The 23,261-nt window shown below is 48.4% G+C and overlaps 1 protein-coding gene and 1 long non-coding RNA gene across 2 annotated transcripts in view; one reads left to right on the forward strand and one right to left on the reverse strand.

Moving 5' to 3' along the window:
- The first annotated feature begins 9,532 nt into the window (after window positions 1-9,532).
- Window positions 9,533-23,261, forward strand: part of nxph4 (neurexophilin 4) — a 34,453-nt gene continuing 20,724 nt past the window's right edge. The window contains exon 1 of the mRNA XM_084705553.1: window positions 9,533-9,586. Within this exon, the coding sequence (XP_084561679.1) occupies window positions 9,533-9,586 (54 nt within the window). The remainder of the gene's footprint in view (window positions 9,587-23,261) is intronic.
- Window positions 19,770-21,185, reverse strand: LOC146272327 (uncharacterized). The gene is made up of 2 exons (XR_014766689.1): window positions 20,597-21,185; window positions 19,770-20,288 (listed from the first exon to the last, which is right to left on the reverse strand). It is a non-coding gene; the product is annotated as an uncharacterized LOC146272327 (long non-coding RNA).

Here is a 23,261-nt window from a genome sequence, read left to right on the forward strand (position 1 = left end):
CAGAATTAGCCATTCAGGGTCCATACGCTCCCTCCTCCATGGGGTTCATTACCATGTAGCTTGGTACTGCTGTAACCCCACCAGCAGCTGAGGGAGGGAGGGAGGGAGAGAGAGAGAGAGAGAGAGAGAGAGAGAGAGAGAGAGAGAGAGAGAGAGAGAGAGAGAGGGAGGGAGAGAGGGAGGGAGGGAGGGAGGGAGGGAGGGAGGGAGGGAGGGAGGGAGGGAGGGAGGGAGAGAGAGAGAGAGAGAGAGAGAGAGAGAGAGAGAGAGAGAGAGAGAGAGAGAGAGGGAGAGAGGGAGAGAGGGAGAGAGGGAGAGAGGGAGAGAGGGAGAGAGGGAGAGAGGGAGCATGTATGGGTCACCAAAAGTGAGTACCCTTGAGAGGTGAAAGTTGTCATGGAGATGTGTCTGTTACCCTGGAGGTGTGTCTGTTACCCTGGAGATGTGTCTGTTACCCTGGAGGTGTGTCTGTTACCCTGGAGACGTGTCTGTAACCCTGGAGGTGTGTCTGTTACCCTGGAGATGTGTCTGTAACCCTGGAGATGTGTGTGTAACCCTGGAGATGTGTCTGTAACCCTGGAGATGTGTCTGTTACCCTGGAGACGTGTGTGCAGTGCAGTAGGGGCCAGTGTCTGAGTGTCTGGGAGGTGCAGTGGTGTGAGCAGTAGCAGGTGTGGTGGTGTTGAGGGTGTTTAACAGGCAATACATCAACAGGCTCTGTTTATCTTCTCCTCTCCGCTCCGCTCCTCTCCTTCTCTCTCCTTTCCGCTCCTCTCCTCCACTCCTCCACAGCGCCCGGGGCGTTGAGCAGACTGATATTAAACGTTTCCTGTAGAGCTCACCTCAGATGGAGGGGCAGAGCAAATATTATCAGAGATAAAAACCAAGAAGCAGAGAGGCAGTAAAACAATATGTGTGGTGTGGACAGCCTGCCTGTCTGCCTGCCTGCCTGCCTGTCTGTCTGTCTGTGTGTCTGTCTGCCTGTCAATAACTAGATAATCTGTACCTGCGTAACTGTTCCAGTGATAGGTTTGAGATGGGAGAGGGTCAGTTAAATCTGAACCACACGCACAAGTGTGTGGAGCTTGTGTCAGTTAAATAGTGATGTGCTGTTGATCTGGGATGGTGATTAGGTATAAGAACAACAGCGGCGCAAACAGAGTGCTCTATCTGAGATCAACCCTGGACCCATGTCCCTGCATGCTACATCACCTTCGACCCATAACCCCCACCTCTGTCATGGGGTTTATTTAAATTATTCTCCCATCGCCAGCGGAGGTTGTCTGCCTCGTGTCAGCACGTTATGCCAGTCTTACTGAGAACAGGGTCTTGATTCAAATGGAAGATGAGCTCAAATAGAGTCACTATCCCTCCTCCTCCTGCTCCTCCTGCTCCTCATGCTCCTCCTCTCCAACTCTTCCTGCTTCTTTCATCCTCCCATCCTCCCCCATCTTCTCTCTCTCTCCCTCCCTCCCTCCTTCCCCCCTCTCCTCTCCCCAGACCCTCCTCCTGTGTGAGTGTGCTATGTCGGATGATGGGAGAGGATGATAGGATTATCCTGCCTCTATTACTGTGCTCATTAGTAGCTCATTAAGCAGGTGCTGCTTTCCCTCTGAACGCCCTACATGGGACCATTACAATATACTGCCACAACTGCTCTGTGTGCGGTGTGCTTGTGTGTATACCTGTGTGGGGGTGGGGTGGTGGGGTGTGTTTGTGCTTGTGTGTGAATTTCAGTCCTTCTGTTTTCACCTCTCTCCTCATTCATCTCCCTAAACCTATCTGTCTTTCTCTACCTGTTTGTTTCTCTATCTTCTCCTCTTCTCATCTCCAGTCCTCTCCTCTCCTATCTTCTCCTTATATCTGGGAAATCAGCCTTAACGAAAACCCACAATTAACAACAGCAAATGAGGAAGGAAGGGAGAGAGGAAGGGAGAGAGGAAGGGAGAGAGGAAGGGAGTGAGGTGGAAAAAGAAACAGCAGGAGGGAGGGAGGGGGGAGTGGAGAAAAAAGGGAGAAACAAAGAGAAAGACAAACAGACAAACTGAGAGAAAGAGAGAGAAAGAGGGAAGGGAGGATGATGGTTTAAACTGAATTCCCCCTAACAATGCCCTAGGTTACGTGCTTCCAGCCCAGGGTTCCAATGGAGAGCACTGTGGAGCTCATTATCTAGCTGAGACCGTACCTGATAACCTGCTCTGTGGTTCTGCTCTCGGTGTGAAGGACGGGCCCATAGCGGGGCTGCCGGTCTGGGGGGTGCATGCTAATCACGGCCAGGGCTGGGACGGAATTAGCATCTGTTGCCTCCGCTGTGCCGCCTGGCTACCAGTTTCGCCTTCTTTTCTGTTTTTCCTTTCGGTGTGTTTGTCTGTTACAGTCTTTCATTTTGGTCATCTGTGTGTGTGCATAGGTGCGTGCGCGCATGTGTGTGTAGACACTAGAGACACACGCATACACACACACCAACTTGAGAGAGACACCCACACAAACACACACACACACGAGAGAGTGCATGCCTGTCATTTGGATGGTTGTGTGTTGACTGAATAAGGAGAGGAGAGCAACCATCTACAAATGTACAGTCATCAGGGTCAGACCCACACAATCCCCTCTCTCTATCTCTCTCTCTCTTTCTCTCTCTCTCTCTCTCTCTCTCTCTCTCTCTCTGTATTTCTCTCTCTCTTTCTGTCTCTCTCTCTGTATCTTTCTGTCTCTCTCTCTCTCTCTCTCTCTCTCTCTCTCTCTCTCTCTCTCTCTCTCTCTCTTCTCTCTCTCTCTCTCTCTCTCTCTCTCTCTAACTTTTCCTCTCCAATTAAAAGCCGTTACGAGTGCAGCTGGCTAACACATTTAATTGCTTTTGCCATCTGATGTTGAGACTGAGTGTGAAACAAGGGAGAGAGAAAAACCTCTCTTTCATGTAAGAGGCATCGTTAGGCCGATGGGATGAACTGACTGTGATATTGTCATTCTACAGGAGAGGCATCCTGGGGGTCTCCATGTGCCGGATCACGGTTGGGAAGCTAGCGCTATGCTCGTACCATGTGAGTCGGGTAGCTAGCGCTATGGTTGTACCATGTGAGTCGGGTAGCTAGCGCTATGGTTGTACCATGTGAGTTGGGTAGCTGGCACTATGGTTGTACCATGTGAGTTGGGTAGCTGGCACTATGCTCGTACCATGTGAGTCGGGTAGCTAGCGCTATGGTTGTACCATGTGAGTCAGGTAGCTGGCACTATGCTCATACCATGTGAGTCAGGCAGCTGGCACTATGCTCGTACCATGTGAGTCAGGTAGCTGGCACTATGCTTGTACCATGTGAGTCAGGCAGCTGGCACTATGCTCGTACCATGTGAATCAGGTAGCTGGCACTATGCTCATACCATGTGAGTCAGGCAGCTGGCACTATGCTCGTACCATGTGAGTCAGGTAGCTGGGACTATGCTCATACCATGTGAGTCAGGCAGCTGGCACTATGCTCGTACCATGTGAGTCAGGTAGCTGGCACTATGCTTGTACCATGTGAGTCAGGCAGCTGGCACTATGCTCGTACCATGTGAATCAGGTAGCTGGCACTATGCTCATACCATGTGAGTCAGGCAGCTGGCACTATGCTCGTACCATGTGAGTCAGGTAGCTGGGACTATGCTCGTACCATGTGAGTCGGGTAGCTGGCACTATGCTCGTACCATGTGAGTCGGGTAGCTGGCACTGCAGAAAGACAGAAGTTAGATAGCACAAGCCACGTTGTTGTGAGCATCAGAGGTTTGGCCATCTCTGCTGGAGACAAGACAGAGCTCCTGATCCGCTCTATGAATACTTTCACCTCCACTCAGAAACTCTCGGTAGGATGTATTATGCTGGAGAAAAACACCAACCATTTAAGACAAATCTAAATGATGGCATGGATCTCCTGAATAAACATGTAAAGACTATGTAACAAGCATTGTTATGGTAACAATTGAGAATAATTCTTGTAGGCTTGTAAGAAGCGTTAGTTAACAGGTGACAAGGCCTCTGAAGTTAGTCATTACATACTGTACAGCTGTTAAGGTATACAGCTTATACATTCTTATCTAAGATATATATATATATATATATATATATATATATATATATATATATATATATATATATATATATATAAGAATGCTCTCATAAGGGCTTCTTACAAAGACCAGAATCAAGTTACCATTCTTTGATAAAAAAATGTGTTTGTCAGCTAGATAGGTCAGGAACACTCACATGCATGTTACCCCAACTCGTTTCCCCTGGTAACCCTCTTTGCTGTTCAGATCTTGTTCTGCAAGTCACACAGCAGTGTGTGAGTGTGTTCATCTATATGTGTGTGTGTGTGTGTTTTTTTTTTACTGAATCATGAGTTAAATGGTGTGTGGTTCTGAGGTTACAGGGTTAAAACTGAGGAGAGAGGAGGTGAGAAGAGGAGAGAGGAGAGAGAATAAAAGGAATGACAAGGAACAAGAAGGGGAGATGTGGAGAAATCAGGATTCAGAGGCTACCTGTTTGTGACTATGCCTCCCACCTCCTCACCTCCTCCCCCCTCCCACCTCCTCACCTCCTCCCCCCTCTCACCTCTCCCCTCCACGCCCTTCTCCCCTCCAACCCACCCCCCTAATCTCCTCACCTCCTTGTCCCCCTCCGCTCACCTCTCCCCTCACCCCCTCACCTCACCTCTCCCCTCCCCCTCACCCCCTCTCACCTCACCCCCCTCTCCTCTCACCTCCCCCCTCACTCCCCTTGCCCCCCTCCTCCTGGCCAGCCTCCTCAGGGAGAACACAGCTACCTGTCAGTGACTTTGCCTCCGGGCGACTCAACCGGGGGGTGGAGGAGGGGGAGGGTGTTGTCAGCGTGCCCGCCTGAGAAGTCACCTTTCGGGGATATGAATCTTAATGAGCTGGGGGGGTCTGGGTGACAGATGGGGAGACGAGCTTCCCTGACAGGCCTCTGTGTGCTGCACCCTCCTGCCAGATTATTTTTGGTAATTTATAACCATTGTGCTTAAAGGGCCCTCCTCTCCTGCAGGACTGTGGCATGACATGGATCCACAGACTGTCTTCCTCTTGGGTTGTTTACTGGGCTGGGTGTACGTGACTCACTCCGGGGTGTGTGTGTGTGTGTGTGTGTGTGTGTGTGTGTGTGTGTGCGTGCGTGTGCATGGGTGTGCATGCATTTTTGCACTTATTTGTGTGTGTTTTTATGCATCGTGTGGATGTTTATTTGCGTATGTGTGTGTGTGTCTGTGTTTATTATTGAATGTGTTTATGGATCCGTGAGTGTTTGTGTGTGTCTCTGTGTGTGTTTGTGTGTGTCTCTGTGTGTCTCTGTGTGTGTTTGTGTGTGTCTCTGTGTGTGTTTGTGTGTGTCTCTGTGTGTGTTTGTGTGTGTCTCTGTGTGTGTTTGTGTGTGTCTCTGTGCGTGTTTGTGTATGCAAAAGCCTGTGTCTGAGTGTCTCTGAGTGTGTTTTTTAAAGAAATCTCTCTCTCTTCTGCTTAAGCTGCTGTAGCAGCAGACCTACAGTGTGCCTGTCCTGTCACACAGGCATTATGTCCACCTGACAGACAGATATCATCTAATTAAATTATTCCTCCTTATGCTTCCGATTAACAGTCATTTCTCATTCTCCTTTGAAAGTCCCTCTGCAACCAAACATTTGAATGACAATAGCATAATCGTAACTGCCAGCCAGTGACACAAACATTCACCTGCACACACACACAGACACAAACACACACACACAGACACAAACACACACACACACACACACACAAACACACACACAGACACACACTTTCTCTCACTCTCCTCTCTGGCATCTCCCATCTCAAATCGATCAAAAGGCAAACTAATTCCAGGGTTCCATATCGTCGTAGAAACAGGACCTGACGTGGTAGCACGGCGACCGTTTCCAGGGACAAAGGGTTCCATTAGTGCCAGCCAACCCCGACACATTGTATCCACTCACATTGCAGAGGTGCATTCTGGGACAACACTGAGAGAGTGTGACCGTGAGTGAGTGTCTGTGTGTGTGTGTGTGTGTGTGTGTGTGTGTGTGTGAATGTTTGTGTAAGGGTGAATGTTTGTGTTGCTAGCTGGCAGTTTTCTTGAAATATTCCTGCTTTTTCTATCCATGTCTCTGTATCTCTCTCTCGCTTTCTGTCTTTCTCTTTCTCTCATTCTTTCCTTCTGTTCTGCTCACCCCTCTTGTCGTGTGTCTGTGTACAGGATGTAATGGTTTGTGTGTATCTGTGTGTGTGTCTACATATGTGTGTACAATATGTGTGTGTAGAGTTTGTGTGTGTGTGTGTGCACAGTTTGTGTGTGTGTGTGTATGTGTGTGTGTATGTGTGTGTGCACAGTTTGTGTGTGCACAGTGTGTGCGTGTGTGTGTGCACAGTGTGTGTGTGTGTGTGTGTGTGTGTGCACAGTGTGTGTGTGTGTGTGCACAGTGTGTGTGTGTGTGTGCACAGTGTGTGTGTGTGTGTTAGCCATCTAAATGACTTGAGGATAGTAGGTAAGGGGTGCCTGGCCTGGAAGCATGTTCATTCATTAGGCTGTGAGCAGGCTGGGCGGGCGTGCGAGGCTCCTTGCTGCTGCTAAGTGGAGGAGAGAGAGGGAACAGCTGGGTGAAATTCACCTGCCACTTCCAATGCTGCTCCTCACTTCCAGGCCCAGCAGGGGGGCGGTGAGCAGGGGGGAGGCCAGGGTTCGGAGCCCCAGGCCTGGGGTGGAGTGGCGTGGGGGGAGGGCCCTTAGCCTGGAGGTTTTGCTTAAAAACCTGATGTCAAGTGGTTTTTAGCTGTGCTCATTTGAATGCAGCTTTGTCCTGCTCTGAGGACAGAGTGACTGTGGAATACATAACCACAGCTACATGGAGTTATTTTAAGTTGTGTTTTTAAGTGAATCCAACCTAAAAATTGATTTGTGTAATTTGAGGGTAGCCTTACTCGAGGCTGGTCTTGACCCAGCTAGAGGCTGACCTTAATAGAGGCTGGTCTTGACCCAGCTAGAGGCTGACCTTAATAGAGGCTGGCCTTGACCAAGCTAGAGGCTGACCTTAATAGAGGCTGGTCTTGACCCAGCTAGAGGCTGACCTTAATAGAGGCTGGCCTTGACCCAGCTAGAGGCTGACCTTAATAGAGGCTGGCCTTGACCAAGCTAGAGGCTGACCTTAATAGAGGCTGGCCTTGACCCAGCTAGAGGCTGACCCTACAGGAAGCTCCAGCAGGGTTCTGACCAGCCTCTAACACACTCAAAAAGTGCTAGAAACAGGTGCTCGAGTCCGTCACGTGCGTCATATCCATCGTTTTAAGCGGGAAGTTGGTGAGGAGACCAGTCGCGTGAAGGACCGTTCGATACTGAAGCACACCAGCTCATCTTCTGTTACACTCACTAGTGGAGTGGTAGATCTAAGCTAGGAAAAGATGTGTAGTCTCTCTCCCTTTCTCTTTCTTTTCTCTCTCTCTCTCTCTCTCTCTCTCTCTCTCTCTCTCTCTCTCTCTCTCTCTCTCTCTCTCTTTCTCTCCCTCTCTCTTTCTCTCTCTCTCCCTTCCTCTCTCTCTCCCTCCCTCTCTCCCTTCCTCTCTCTCTCCCTCCCTCTCTCTCTGTCTTTCTCCCTCTCTCTTTTTCTCTCTCCCTTCCTCTCTCTCTCCCTACCTCTCTCCAACACCAGTTTGCTGTTTAAAATGCTCACTCCTTTTTCTCTCACAAGGGGGCAGTAAAGTGACACTCGCACCAAGCAGAGAGAGAGAGAGAGAGAGAGGGGGGGGGGGAGTTAGTGAAAAGGCGAGAGAGGGAGAGAGAAAGAGAGACGGGGAGGGAGAGAAATGGGGAACATGGGAGATCCCCCCCCCCTCACTAGCCCCCTCCTGCCCCCCCTCAATAACCCCCAATTGCCACCACCTGGCCCTGAATCCCCCTTACTAGTGTGTGTGTGTGTGTGTGTGTGTGTGTGTGTGTGTGTGTGTGTGTGTGTGTGTGTGTGCATGCGTGTGTGTGTGTGTGTGTGTGGGAAGGGTGGGGCTAGGGGTGGGTAGGGCAGCAGAGGAAGTCAGGATAGGGAGGGTGGTAAGGAAACTAATGTGATGTCGTTTTTTATGTATTACTGTACATATAATAGTGGTTATATGTCATAAATACATGTAGTCTATAATTAAAACAATATGTCAATTTTTAAGGAAAAAATAATCTAACGAAATTCTGTAAAAAATAGACGTTGCAATAGTTTACAAACTACTGAAGCAATAAACAGATCATCAATATTTTGAAAGATGTGAATGTGGTTAAGATTAACATAATTAGGATGAATATAACGATTAAAAGGTATGTCAGCCAGCATGGACATACAGCACAGATAAATTAGGATCATGGTCCACCGTGTTTAAATGGTTTACATGTCTGATTTTCGTCTGATTTTCGTCTCATTAACACAGTGTTACATTTCTGTCCGTGCAACATTGTGATAATGTAGTAACATTTAGACGGGTGACGGGTTTGTGGCTCACCGGACTAAAGAGCGCAAGATGTTGGCTGAGCGCCTCACCGCGGTTCGAATCCGGCCCTGGCCCCTTACCACATGGCTTCCCTTCTTTCTCTCCCCCTGCATTTCCTCGTGTGCAAACACACTATATCACACACAAAAGAAAATACATGAGACTGGTGACAGGGAACATGTGGAAATGGACACATTTGAGGACCCGTGACCGTGACGCTGTAGATGTTTATACACAATTATTTAAAAAAAGATTTCAGTTTTTTTTTCAACATCTTTTTTTTCAACATCTTTTTTTTCAACAATAGAGTAGGAATACATAAATAAACGGGATAAATAATTACAGAATTATTAATATAATACAATTGGTCATATGCATACATACACGACAAACTGCCATATATTTATATGAACATATAATAGAAATGTTCCAGCTCTGCAGGCCAGGTGAGAGAGGTGAAGATGGAGCACTTGTCTAAAACATCGGATCGGTAACGGGAGCGAAGAGCGCTGAACGCGCGCCTTTACGCGCAGAGAGAAAACGGGAAAGCTGTAGGAGAGAGGGGAATAGAGAGAGGAAGAGGGAGTTAGAAAGAGAGGGAGAAAGAGAGAGAGAGAGAGAGAGAGAGAGAGAGAGAGAGAGAGAGAGAGAGAGAAAAGAAAGAGAAAGGGAGAGAGACTACACATCTTTTCCTAGCTTAGATCTACCACTCCACTAGTGAGTGTAACAGAAGATGAGCTGGTGTGCTTCAGTATCGAACGGTCCTTCACGCGACTGGTCTCCTCACCAACTTCCCGCTTAAAACGATGGATATGACGCACGTGACGGACTCGAGCACCTGTTTCTAGCACTGACAAATCTACTGAGAGACACTGTGAATAAGAACGAGAATCAAAACCAAAACTTTGACTTTTTTCTTTCGTCTGCCTCTCGGATTGTCTAGTCTCTCAGACTGTTCCGCCAACCGTTTATGTAAGCTCCAGGAACCTCGTAGATCCCGGGAGGACAGCAGAACGGAAGGCGCGCGATGAAGGTACTAGGCTGGACGCTGGTGCTACTCTGCCAGTGGATTCTACGAAAGGTAAGACTCGCCAAACACAACCTTCGGGACTTCCTCCGGAAAGTATCCGCGGTGATTGCGCCTGTGGTCCTCTCTGAATTGCAGGAAACCACTTCTGATACCCTCCGCAACCCAGTAAAACATACATGTGATGTGGGCAACTATTATATTGTCTGGGTCTTAGCCTTGACGTTTGAAGTAGCTACTTCTCCCGGTTTATGGTGGTACAGATAGTATCTGTACACTGCGTAAGCCCACTTAAGAAGGACAAGACATGAATGAAATGATGGATGAAACTTTTCTTCAAGTCATCAGGTGCGACTGTGTATCGACGTCTATTTGCCTGGATAAAAAAAAAACATTCAACTTGATTTATTTTCCCTGCAGAGGATATTATAGCAGTTTATGATGCTTTTATTTATTAATGTTGTTGTTTTTTCTTCCAGCGCGTATTATGTAGGCGCCTCGTTCGCTGTTCTCCACGGGCTGCTTTTTCTAACAGCGCAACGGGCTCCGTTCTCGAGCTCGCTGGCTCAATTATTCGTTCTGAGCATCGCCCATACCCCCGCTTAGCTTCCCGTTATCTATTTATCTATTTCCGCTTCCAGCCACTTCCTTTAAATTTTCTTCAGAAGTTAAACATGCCCGTGGCAAGTTTTATCTTCTCATCACTAAGGCAAAGAGTTTTTGGAGTGTGTGCGTGTGTGTGTTTGATTGTATGTGTGTGTGTGTGTGTGTGTGTGTGTGTGTGTGTGTGTGCGTGCGTGTATGTGTGGTAATGTGTACTGTGTGTGGTTGTGCAGTATATGTATGTATGCGTGTATGTGTGTATGCGCAAGTGTTAAGTGCAGTGCGATTGCGTGTGTCCATGCATGAATCTATTTTTCATGTATGTAACCAAACATCCAGCGTTTTGTTGAAAGGTTGAAATCCAATATTTTACTTTGTGTATTGGAATACAAGGATAAGGCCTGTACTCAGTTCACACACAAACACACACGCACACACAGACACATACACACTCCCCAGACAGGACAGTGGGATCATGTTTTCATGTGTCTCTGTATGAAACACACATGTGAATGTCTTCAGAAGAACGTGAGCCATCGTCTTGTGTGTGTGTGTGTGTGTGTGTGCGTGTGTGTGTGTGTGCCTGCATGGGCGTGTGTGTGTGTGTGTGCGGATGTGAAGACAGGAAGAATGTGAGTTCAGGTCATCTCTGTTCCCGAAGCTTTCTTCTCATCCCGATGCTCTGTTTGTTTTCATCTGCACACACAAACACACATACACACACATACAAACACACATACATACACATACACACATACACACACACGCACGAGGAGACGTGACACACAACCATTCCTCCTGACAGCTCGTAGGGCTGTTATCACTGTTATCTATTTATACACCACTTGAAATAAGACCCGGAGACTAAAACAATCTGGCTTTTTTTCTGTCTTAATAAAAAATATTCCTTCTTGGTTCCGATCGTCACTTGTGTTGGAGTAACAAACCTGTGTGAAGGCTGTGACAACAATCAACTTCACGCTCAGCACGCATAATGTTCCGGGCCTGCAGTGCGTGTGCGTGTGTGTGTTTGCGTGTGCGTGTGTGTGTTTGGGTGTGTGTGTGTTTGGGTGTGTGTGGGGGGGGGGGGTGAGTATGTGTATCTATGTGTCTGTATAGTGGTGTGTGTTCGGGTGTGTGTGTGGGTGTGTGGGGGGGGTGAGTATGTGTATCTATGTGTCTGTATAGTGGTGTGTGTTCGGGTGTGTGTGTGGGTGATAACACCGCCTAGCAGTCTTGACAGGTTGGCGTTGCTGTTATGTTACACTGTAGATCCTTCTGGAAGAAGAAATGCATCTGATCTACTACTGATGTTACTTTAACACCCCCTGTCTCCACGTTCTACATCTTCATATCTCCTCCTGCCTCCACCTCTCCTTCTATCTCCTCTTCCTTTCTCCTCCTCTTATCTCTGTGAATTTGATCAGGAATTTCAATTATTTCTCGCATTATTTTATTGAGAACAGAACAATTGTAAAATACATAATGTGTAAATACCTTTACTCTACTTGCAGACTTTGATACAGTATCCATAAGAAAGGAAGATACAATACATATATAAACTCATTAACATACAACAAATATAATCAATCAATTTACAATATGTATATAGTCGATCACATAACATCATCTATAACATAATCTATAATCTATAAACAAATAGTAACATAGGACACATTGTGTCTGTGCTTCATGCATCAGTGAATGTGCCGTCTTGCTCTGATGAAATCACACTATAGCGCCGTAAAACTGCTCTTCTGCTCAGGGACACTGAGGCAGGAAATCGCTTGTAATTGTAGTGTTATTTAATTAAATACTTTCTGCATTTTATACAGTCTTCACTTGGCTGGCCTTCAAGATTCTAGAGAATGTGGTCTCTGTGTCACACACACACACACATACATGAAACGCACACACATTCACACTCACACACATTCGCGCACACACACATTCGCACACACACACACACACACACACGCACGCACACACACACACACACATATAGATGAATACATGTACATATAAGGAGAAAAGCATTGGTTAAGTGAAAGGGAACACATTACACACACACACACACACATTCCACAGCCACATACCTACAGGATACACACACACACACATTCACAAATCTAATATACATGCATACACTCATCATACATACATATACACGCACACATACCTACAGTACACACACGCACACGCACACTCCTGACTAGTCTGAGTAATACCGCGTCAGAGAAAACCCTCTCCTCACACAATATTCATGTCTGTAATCTGAACCTAAATTATATTTTTATGTCTACAAACCGATGGGCTGTGTAATCTGTTGCCTTGCGATGACAAAAGCAATCACATTACTGTATCTACTTCTGCCAACACAGAGATCACAGCCATCTCTGAACACTGGAGTTACTCTGTGTAAAATCTGTACCCAGGAGGGGAAGAGAACAACATCTCTAATTCGTGGTTATTCTTGTTTTTGACAAGTCTTTGTGTGTTTGAAATTGTGTTGATATGAATTATGTAAATTAAAGAGTTGCTCTGGCCCGATTGCGTAGCTTTGAGGAACCCTTGCTCAAATTTAGGTATTAATTTAGCTGTTTTATTCAGAACAGTGGTTTATATTTATATTTTTGGAAACCACATTTTTGTAACCATCTAAAGTGAGAAGTCAGAAGCACCTGAACTTTAAAAGAACTACAGAACTACACAAGAGAACTACAAATCATACTCCTTCCTCCGTCTTTATTGTGGCATCATCATAGTAATCACTCGGATTAGCTGATATCATCTTTCCTTCTGATAGGCTGGAACAACTGGGTCATCATCATTATTGGACAGAACATGACGGGGACTGAGGAAGTGCAGGTGTCCTCTAAGAGCTGATTGGCTACAATTGTTGAAGAAAAAAAACATTCACTCAGATCGTGTAGTTATCTGTGGTAACAACACATAATTAGTTAGTAGTGTGTAGTTTTAGTAGTGACAACACAGAGTTAGTTAGTGATGTGTAACCCATCCTCTCCCTAATTAGACTGATGTGTTTGAATCTGCTCAGGGTTCAGTATTCCCAGTGATGGAGATTATCAAAAAGTCAGAATATTGTTACGTTCTGTTCCTGGAACTGACAGGTGAGGGGGCTGTGCTGTATCGCACACACTCAGCAGGGGTAGGTCTGTGTGTGTGTGTGTTTGCAGGAGTGTGTGTGTGTGCAGGAGTGTGCGCGTGTATGCAGTGTGTGTGTGTGTGTGCAGGACTGTGTGTGTGTGTGTGCAGGACTGTGTGTTTGTGTGTGTGTGTGTGTGCAGGACTGTGTGTGTGTTTGAGTTCCATTCACTCAGCAGGTTGTTGTGCTTTTTCACATTCCAACACCACTTCCTGTTTCTTGCATGTCATCCATGATGATCCCCTTCCTCCTCTGAGGGAGTGGCTGTTGAACATGGAGCGTGTCTGGAAGGGGAGGAATCAAGGGAAGACCAGGAAGGAGGAGAAGCAGATGAAGAGGAGGGGGGAGGGGGAGGAGGAGTGTGTGCTTCACTCTAAGATGAAGGATGCCACAGCCACTACTGCCCCTCCATCCCTCCATCCTTCTAACCCCACATACCAGCACTGGTACTTGGACCTTTCCACCAGATGTCTCTTCTTTCTCTTTTTTATTTCTTTCTCCTTCTCTCACTCTCTTCTTCTTTGTTTCTCTCTCTCTCACTGTCTTTTTCTCCCATGCTCTCTCTCTGTCTCTCTATCTCTCTCCCCCCCCTCCCCCCCTCTCTCTCTCTCTCTGAAGAAGAAGTAGACCAGGGCTCCCCTGGCTCAGAGCAGACTGAACCAGAACCAGAGATCCAGGCTCCACATCTGAGCAGCCCAGTCCAGGCTCTGGTGCCAGCTAGCTTTGGAGGTGCAGACAGACAGCTGCTGCCCTGAACCCCTGGAGGCCCAGCCAGCCCAGCGCCAGGTCGGTGCATGCCCAGCCAGAGGCTGCATCACTGGGCTTCTCTGTAGCGAGGCCAGCCTGGGGGGGGGGGGGGGGGGTGGCAGGAGGGGTGGATAAGGGGCAGGGGGAGTGTGGGTGAGGGGGTTGACTAAGGTTAGGGTACGGTAGGGTGACGGGGTGGAGTTACTCGGAGGAGGGGGAGGGTTCGAGCACCTATGTCCCCAGACAGGCCTGGGCAAGGAGAGGCAGAAATGCTCGTCTGTCTGGAAGCTGCATGGAGCACTGGTATTCAGATCCACACTCTCCTCCGACTCAAATAAATACCATTATCACAATAGTCCTGTGAATGACTTACCTTACATGCGAGCCGCTACCGGCGAAATTGAGCCTTAGCTGTGAGAAAAAAATAAAATAAGAGAGAGGAAGGAAGGAAAAAATTGAGAATTGTAAGTACTGTAGATGATGATGATGTCTAAAAAGGAATTCATCTGGAAATATTCCCCGCAATATCATCACCTCGCGCAATAAGCAGTGTGACACTTTCACCTCTACATCAGCCGGCTGAGAATGTGGTGCTGCGGGAGTTATTAGGCGATGGAGGAAACGGATTTTTGGCGTTGCTGGAGAGAGGGGGGGGGGGGGGGTGCAAGGGGGGGGGGGGGCAGGGGGAGGGTGCAAGGGGGGGGGGGCGGGGGGAGGTGCAGGTGCTATTTGTTACATCTCAATTACCAGAGGGGCGTCAGAGGTGTAATGGGGGGTCAGGGAACCAACACTTTGTCTGGGAGGATTAAGGACATGATACTGGCTGGCTGGCTACTGGCTAGTTGGCTGTTTGGTTGGCTGTTTGGATTCTTCTTCTGTAGTTCTGAGTCTTGTTCTGTACTCCTGTTTCTTCTTCTGGGGTCCTAGTTCTCAACCCTTCACTTCCTCCTCTCATCCTGCCCTCTCCTCCTTCTCCCCCCTCCTCCTCCTCCTCCACCTCCTCCCCCCTCTCATCCGCCAGTCATCCTCCCCTCCTCCTCCACCTCCTCCTCCCTCTCATCCGCCAGTCATCCTCTCCTCCTCCATCTCCTCCCCTCTCTCATCCGCCAGTCATCCTCTCCTCCTCCTCCTCCTCCATCTCCTCCCCCCTCTCATCTGCCAGTCATCCTCTCCTCCTCCTCCTCCTCCTCCACCTCCTCCCCCCTCTCATCCGCCAGTCATCCTCTCCTCCTCCATCTCCTCGTCCCTCTCATCTGCCAGTCATCCTCTCCTCCTCCCCCACCTCCATCTCCTCCCCCCTCTCATCTGCCAGTCATCCTCTCCTCCTCCCCCACCTCCATCTCCTCCCCCCTCTCATCCGCCAGTCATCCTTTCCTCCTCCTCCATCTCCGTGGCGACTGCTTGCCATCCTCCTGCGTGTGTGTTCAGGACCAGCAGGGGCAGAGAGCGGAGAGACAGGGGAAGTGACCAGGCCTACTTTAGATTGCAGAGATGCTCCAGTTTGCCAGCTCCCTTGTCATCGCTGAGATGTGAGCAGTGAGTCAATGTGCTTCCCTACCAAGCTGGGAAATCACAACAGAGAAGGGGGGGAGGTGAAGGGTAGGAGGAGAGGAAGAGAGCAGGGAGGAGGGAAGGGGGAGTAGGGGAAAAGAGGAGGCGAGAACAGGGGGAGCAGGGGGAGGTGAAGGGGAGGAGGGGAGGGGGAAGAGACAAGGGGAGGAGAGGGAAGAGAGAAACACAGGAAGAGAGGAGCAGGAGGGGGGAAGGAGGACAGGGAGGGGGAGGGGGGGGGTGTTTTGAGTTGGATGCAGTTGTTTGCTGGGTTTAAAATGCTCTCCTATAGATAGAAAAAAATGTGTGAGTGAGTGACATACACAGACACACACGAATGCACAAACCTAGTATTGTAGCGTGTCTCCCGCTCGCACACACACACACACACACAGGTCATTTACAGCCACACACAGGTTACACACACATCTGCCCCACACACACTGGTCTGTGTCGGTTGGGTCATCAGACAGCCTTGGGTTTTCACAATGTTGTGTGATTAATAGTGACACACCTAGGAGAAATATATAGAGCAGGATTTTGTGCATGTAATGAAATATTAAAGTGTAATCCGCGAGGCACCAAATATCATAACTCACGCTGGAGACAGGGGGATGCTCAGGGTCAGCCCAGCCATGGCCAGTGTGCTGATATGACTGGGACACAAGGATTAGTTTAGATCATTTTTTAATATCTCTACCGTGGCTGGTAATGCATTAATTCAAACACGCATTGAATTTATTGGAGGGTGGGGGAGGGGGGAGGGAGCCAGAGAGAGAGGGAGAGAGTCAGGGAGGGCTAGAGGGAAGGAAAGAGAGGGAGAGAGAGAGAGGGAGAGAGAGAGAGAGAGAGAGAGAGGGAGGGAGGGAGGGAGGGAGGGAGGGAGGGAGGGAGGGAGGGAGGGAGGGAGGGAGGGAGGGAGGGAGGGAGGGAGGGAGGGAGAGAGAGAGAGAGAGAGAGAGAGAGGGAGAGAGGGAGGGAGGGAGGGAGGGAGGGAGGGAGGGAGGGAGGGAGTACTCAGCCCTCAGGTCAGCATTGTGACCTCACAGTAAGCCTGGAGGTACATTTGTACCATCAGTACAAAACAATTGAGAGATAAAAAAAAATAATCTCGGATTAGAAAATGGAGAACACATACAAGATCTTCCAGTATTTTATTAAGAAAAGTAATGAAGGTTCTCATGTCGCCAGCGAAATCAAATAATTGAAGAAAAGGGTGAATGGAGAGAAAGACGTTTTTTCCCCTCAGTGTCATGTTTGGATTGTTACCCAGAACTGTATGAATCCAGAAAGCCTGTCTCTCTATGCTGTCGTGGAGCACCTTGTTCTCTGGCTGGTGGGAGTACATGAGGAGGACCAAGGTTCTCTTTCATCTGACACTCCTCGTCTCCTCTCCTCTCCTCCACACACCTGCCTCTCAGTCCTGACAATCATGCCACTCTTCTGGACTTACTACCAACCCTCTCTCTCTCTTTCAGCTTCCCTCCTCTCTCTCTCTCTCTCTTTCAGCTTCCCTCCTCTCTCTCTCTCTTTCAGCTTCCCTCCTCTCTCTCTCTCTCTTTCAGCTTCCCTCCTCTCTCTCTCTCTCTCTTTCAGCTTCCCTCCTCTTTCTCTCTCTCTCTTTCAGCTTCCCTCCTCTCTCTCTCTCTCTCTTTCAGCTTCCCTCCTCTCCCTCTCTCTCTCTTTCAGCTTCCCTCCTCTCCCTCTCTCTCTCTTTCAGCTTCCCTCCTCTCTCTCTCTCTCTCTCTCTCTCCCTCTCTCTCTCTTTCAGCTTCCCTCCTCTCCCTCTCTCTCTCTTTCAGCTTCCCTCCTCTCTCTCTCTCTCTCTCCCTCTCTCTCTCTTTCAGTTTCCCTCCTCTCCCTCTCTCTCTCTTTCAGCTTCCCTCCTCTCCCTCTCTCTCTCTCTTTCAGTTTCCCTCCTCTCTCTCTCTTCTCCTCTCCTCTTTTCCTGAACACCACTTTGAAACTCACGTCATCGCTTGCGTGTGAGTGATTCAGATGTAGCCCCGAAAGATACAGGAGAGTGTTTGAGGAGAGTGTGCGAACGCATGTGTATGTTGTGTGTGCGTGTGTGTATGTTGTGTGTGTGAGTGTGTATTGTGTGTGTGTGTGCACGTGTGTACGTGTGTTTATGGTGTGTTTGCGTATGTTGTGTGTGCGTGTGTATGGTGCGTGTGTATGGTGTGTGTGTATGGTGTGTGTGTGTGTGTGGTGTGTGTGTGTGTGTGTGTATGGTGTGTGTGTGTAAGCCTCGTCTGTCTCTCTGGCAGACCTGCTCTGTTGCTCTCTTGGTGTCTCTGCTTCAGACATGGCACCCTTCCTCCACTGTTCAATTATATAAACTCTCATCTTGGGTTTGAGCTAATTAGCATGGGGGAGGATGGGGGAGAGGGGGGGAGATAGAGGGTGAGGATTGGACCATGTCTTGTTCCTTTAACTCTGTCCAAGTTTGCCTGAAGGAGGTTGTTGGGGATGGGGATGGGGGGGTCAGAACTGTGAGGGTGTGGGTGTGGGGGAGGGGGGATTGGGAGTAGTATGGAGATTGTGTTTGGGTAGTAGAGGAAACCCTCTCATGTTTGAAACCATGACAGTGTCTCACACAGCCCTTTAACTGTCCTTAATCAGTTTGTCATGACATGTCCTGCTGCATCGTTTGGTTTCACTGCTGCTTTGTTTAGCCCGGTCAGACTCCCAGCCTCTACCTTGTTTACCCTGGTCAGACTCCGAACCTCTACCTTGTTTACCCTGGTCAGACTCCGAACCTCTACCTTGTTTACCCTGGTCAGACTCCCAGCCTCTACCTTGTTTACCCCGGTCAGACTCCCAGCCTCTACCTTGTTTACCCCGGTCAGACTCCCAGCCTCTACCTTGTTTATCCTGGTCAGAGATGGAGTAAGAGACAGAGAGGAAACAGAGGAAGGCAGAGATTGAGAGAGGAATGAAGGACAGAGAGAGGAGTCTTGGACCACCACACGAGAGAGGTTGTGGAAGATGCTGTTCAGCTCACCTGACAGCTACACAAACAACCCTTCTCTGCACAAAGGAGGAAGGGAGAGAGGGAGAGACAGGAACATATGGTAAAAGAGAGAGGGAGTGAAGGAGAGAGGAACAACTACAGAAATAGAGAGAATAAAAAGTTAGAGATGGAGAGCAGTGGCGATAATAATAGTGGTAATTGTATGAAATGTATGATGAAAATTGGTTAGCAATTTCGCCAAGCAAATACCAAGAAATAGGTTGCAAAATCCGCAATGGGACTGAGCTTGAATAGCTTCGGTGACTTTTTATAGTACAAAATCACTGTCAATGAAAAGGAGATGCAGTCTTTCGACAGACCCTCCAATCATCACGTGGAAGAGAGAGAGAGAGAGAGAGAGAGAGAAAGAGAGAGAAAGAGAGAAGAGGGGTGAATTAGAGAAAGAGGAAGGGTGAGATAGAGAGAAAGGAAGGGTGAGAGAGAGAGAGAGAGAGAGAGAGAGAGAGAGAGAGAGAGACAGAGAGAGAGACAGAGAGAGGAGGGGTGAGGGCAGGACTTAGGCAGGTCAGGGGGGCTGGTATTGTCTCTCTCTGCTACGTCACAGCAGCGAGGTGTGATGAGAAGTGTTTCTGTGTGACTGAGCGCTGGAAGGCATCCCACACTGGTGATGTGGCTTGTTTGTCTTTTTCAGGTACCCACTCTCTTGTTCAACCACAGAAATAAACACACTCCAAAACGTCCGTCAAAACAATACATGTATTGATAAATACTCTGTCCCAGTTAAACAGAGAAGGACAGAAAGCTAGGGAGACTAAGAAAAGGGAAATGCGTCATGACAATATACACACAATAGATGTAAAATATGAAATGCTTGGGTGCCACTCTGGTGGCTCACTGGGTAGAGAACCAGATGGGCTGAGGCCCCGCCCACAAATGGGCTGAGGCCCTGCCCACAAATGGGCTGAGGCCCCGCCCACAAATGGGCTGAGGCCCCGCCTACAGCAACCCAGGTTTGATTCTCGCACGAGTCATGACTGCATGTCTTCTCTCTCTCTCTCTCTCTCTCTCTCTCTCTCTCTCTCTCTCTCTCTCTCTCTCTCCTCAACATTTCCTGTCCATCTCTAACTGTCTCTGGCCATACATGCATCTTAAGGAAAAACTTCAACATAAAGAGGTCAAAGTTGACTCTCAAATTCATGCACTCGTTCAAGATTATAGCATTTATTAAACATGTTATATTTATCGATGCACCGACACACGCAGATCCCACACTGAGAAGGACAGAAAAACGGAGATTAAAAAATATATTTGAGAGATTAACTGCCTTGTTGCCTTGTAAACCGGAATGGCACCCGCCCCCTCCCCCCCCCCAAAAAAATAAAGATCTTCCAAACTGGAGAGCTGTCACCTCTGGAAACCTTGGACATGTCCACGCCAACCTCAACAACCTGCTCTGTCCTTCTAGGATTTACTACCCCGGTGACCATCCCATAATATGAGCTCTGAGAATGGCTGGAGGCCTCATCTCAGGAGATAAGCACAGCGGGGGTCAAACACATACATCAAACACTTATCAGTCAACGAGACGTGAAGTTTGTGTGACCGTATTTTGTGAGAATGAACTCGTGTGAAGATGGACTGATGGATGAGAAACATGATGTCGACTGTAGGGATGTGTGTTCTGGAGGAACTGGCCTTCATCAGTCCGGGCCCTTTGTAGTGACGAAACACAAACAGGTTTTAAGAAAACACATTAATCAAAAAACACATTCGGTGTGGATATCAATTTGTAGATCATGAACGCTAATCAAAAATGTGCCTGTTTTGTGCATCACCAAATAGCACAGACAGCATACACACTGCAGATAGAATATACTTATTATCAATTTTTATTTAAAAAAACCCTCTGGTGCATTAAAAAGCTAATTCAGTTTGAGGTCTAGTTTTCTTGCAGTCTCCACTCAAGCTTTTCTCCCGTAGTAGTGACAAAGCAACAAAAAAAATTCAGAATGTTTCTCACCTTCATCAAGTCATACACCAGAAGGGTCCAGTCTGCTGGATTTTTTCTGGAATCACAAATGTCTCTGTACTTTCTACTTCTTACATTTTCAAGCCAAGCTCTTAACTTTAGTTTTAATCAGTATTTGGTGGCATGATCTCTCTCTCCTCTCACTTTGTGTGTGGGGAAAAAAAACTGTTGAAAGGTTGAAAAGATATTTTCGAAAACAGGTTTCCATTATTGATGAGGACTACTGTACTCTATTGTACTCTGCTGGACTCTACTCTGGTTTAGGTTTCTCTCTCCTATCCTCTCACTGTGTGAAAAAACAGTTTTCCCCAAAAAGTTTTGAAAGGTTGAAAAAAAGGTTGAAAAAATATTTTGGGAAAATACTTTCAAAAAAAACGTTTCAAAAGGTTGACAAAATACATATAAAAAAAAGGTTTAGAAAGGTAAAATAAATAATTAATTTTAAAGGGTTCTCCCTGTATATAACCTACATTAACCCAATCCATAACCACTCTTCTTAATCACTGATAGACACACACAACATCACATTTTTCATAGATAGAAACATGTTTTGTTGTTCATTGATAAAGACATGTTGTGTTATTGTTCGTTGATAGAGACAGGTGCTGTCTGAGGATTAAGGTTAGCATGTCTGGTGCATGTTGTAATTACTGCATGTTGTAATATCCAGTTTGGTACTGCAGGATGGCTACAGAGAGAGTAACCCCTCTAAACAAGCCACCAGCCTGGCTCCGCCCCCACCCTGCGGTGCACCGTATGGAGCTGTCTGCACAGGGTGGGCGTGCTCCGAACGTTCGGGCCACACACCGATAGGCTACTGGGCAGCAGTTTAGAAACATCTGTGCTCTGATTGGTCGCACGCATCCGTACGGCCTTTTCTCTACGTCTGAGTCTGTATTTGAGATGGGAAAAACATACCTGAGACCATTTTGAAAATGCATTTAAGTCAACCCCTCCCCCCTCCCTTTACATAGAGAAACAAATTCAGCACAGTCAGGGAGGACGGACTGCAGTGAGCCCAGGGAAGAGCACACACCAAACACTGCCTCACAACCAGGGAAGAGCACACACCAAACACTGCCTCACGACCAGGGAAGAGCACACACCAAACACTGCCTCACGACCAGGGAAGAGCACACACCAAACACTGCCTCACAACAAGGGAAGAGCACACACCAAACACTGCCTCACGACCAGGGAAGAGCACACACCAACACTGCCTCACGACCAGGGAAGAGCACACACCAAACACTGCCTCACAACAAGGGAAGAGCACACACCAAACACTGCCTCACAACAAGGGAAGAGCACACACCAAACACTGCCTCACAACAAGGGAAGAGCACACACCAAACACTGCCTCACGACCAGGGAAGAGCACACACCAAACACTGCCTCACGACCAGGGAAGAGCACACACCAAACACTGCCTCACAACAAGGGAAGAGCACACACCAAACACTGCCTCACAACAAGGGAAGAGCACACACCAAACACTGCCTCACGACCAGGGAAGAGCACACACCAAACACTGCCTCACGACCAGGGAAGAGCACACACCAAACACTGCCTCACGACCAGGGAAGAGCACACACCAAACACTGCCTCACGACCAGGGAAGAGCACACACCAAACACTGCCTCACGACAAGGGAAGAGCACACACCAAACACTGCCTCACGACCAGGGAAGAGCACACACCAAACACTGCCTCACGACCAGGGAAGAGCACACACCAAACACTGCCTCACGACCAGGGAAGAGCACACACCAAACACTGCCTCACGACCAGGGAAGAGCACACACCAAACACTGCCTCACGACCAGGGAAGAGCACACACCAAACACTGCCTCACGACCAGGGAAGAGCACACACCAAACACTGCCTCACGACCAGGGAAGAGCACACACCAAACACTGCCTCACGACCAGGGAAGAGCACACACCAAACACTGCCTCACGACCAGGGAAGAGCACACACCAAACACTGCCTCACGACCAGGGAAGAGCACACACCAAACACTGCCTCACGACCAGGGAAGAGCACACACCAAACACTGCCTCACGACCAGGGAAGAGCACACACCAAACACTGCCTCACGACCAGGGAAGAGCACACACCAAACACTGCCTCACGACCAGGGAAGAGCACACACCAAACACTGCCTCACGACAAGGGAAGAGCACACACCAAACACTGCCTCACGACCAGGGAAGAGCACACACCAAACACTGCCTCACGACCAGGGAAGAGCACACACCAAACACTGCCTCACGACAAGGGAAGAGCACACACCAAACACTGCCTCACGACCAGGGAAGAGCACACACCAAACACTGCCCCACGACCAGGGAAGAGCACACACCAAACACTGCCTCACAACAAGGGAAGAGCACACACCAAACACTGCCTCACGACAAGGGAAGAGCACACACCAAACACTGCCTCACGACCAGGGAAGAGCACACACCAAACACTGCCTCACGACCAGGGAAGAGCACACACCAAACACTGCCTCACGACCAGGGAAGAGCACACACCAAACACTGCCTCACAACAAGGGAAGAGCACACACCAAACACTGCCTCACGACAAGGGAAGAGCACACACCAAACACTGCCTCACAACAAGGGAAGAGCACACACCAAACACTGCC

The sequence above is a fragment of the Hypomesus nipponensis genome, chromosome 9 (genome assembly GCF_054491055.1).
Source record: "Hypomesus nipponensis isolate SF chromosome 9, ASM5449105v1, whole genome shotgun sequence".
In the NCBI taxonomy this organism is placed as follows: Eukaryota; Metazoa; Chordata; class Actinopteri; order Osmeriformes; family Osmeridae; genus Hypomesus; species Hypomesus nipponensis.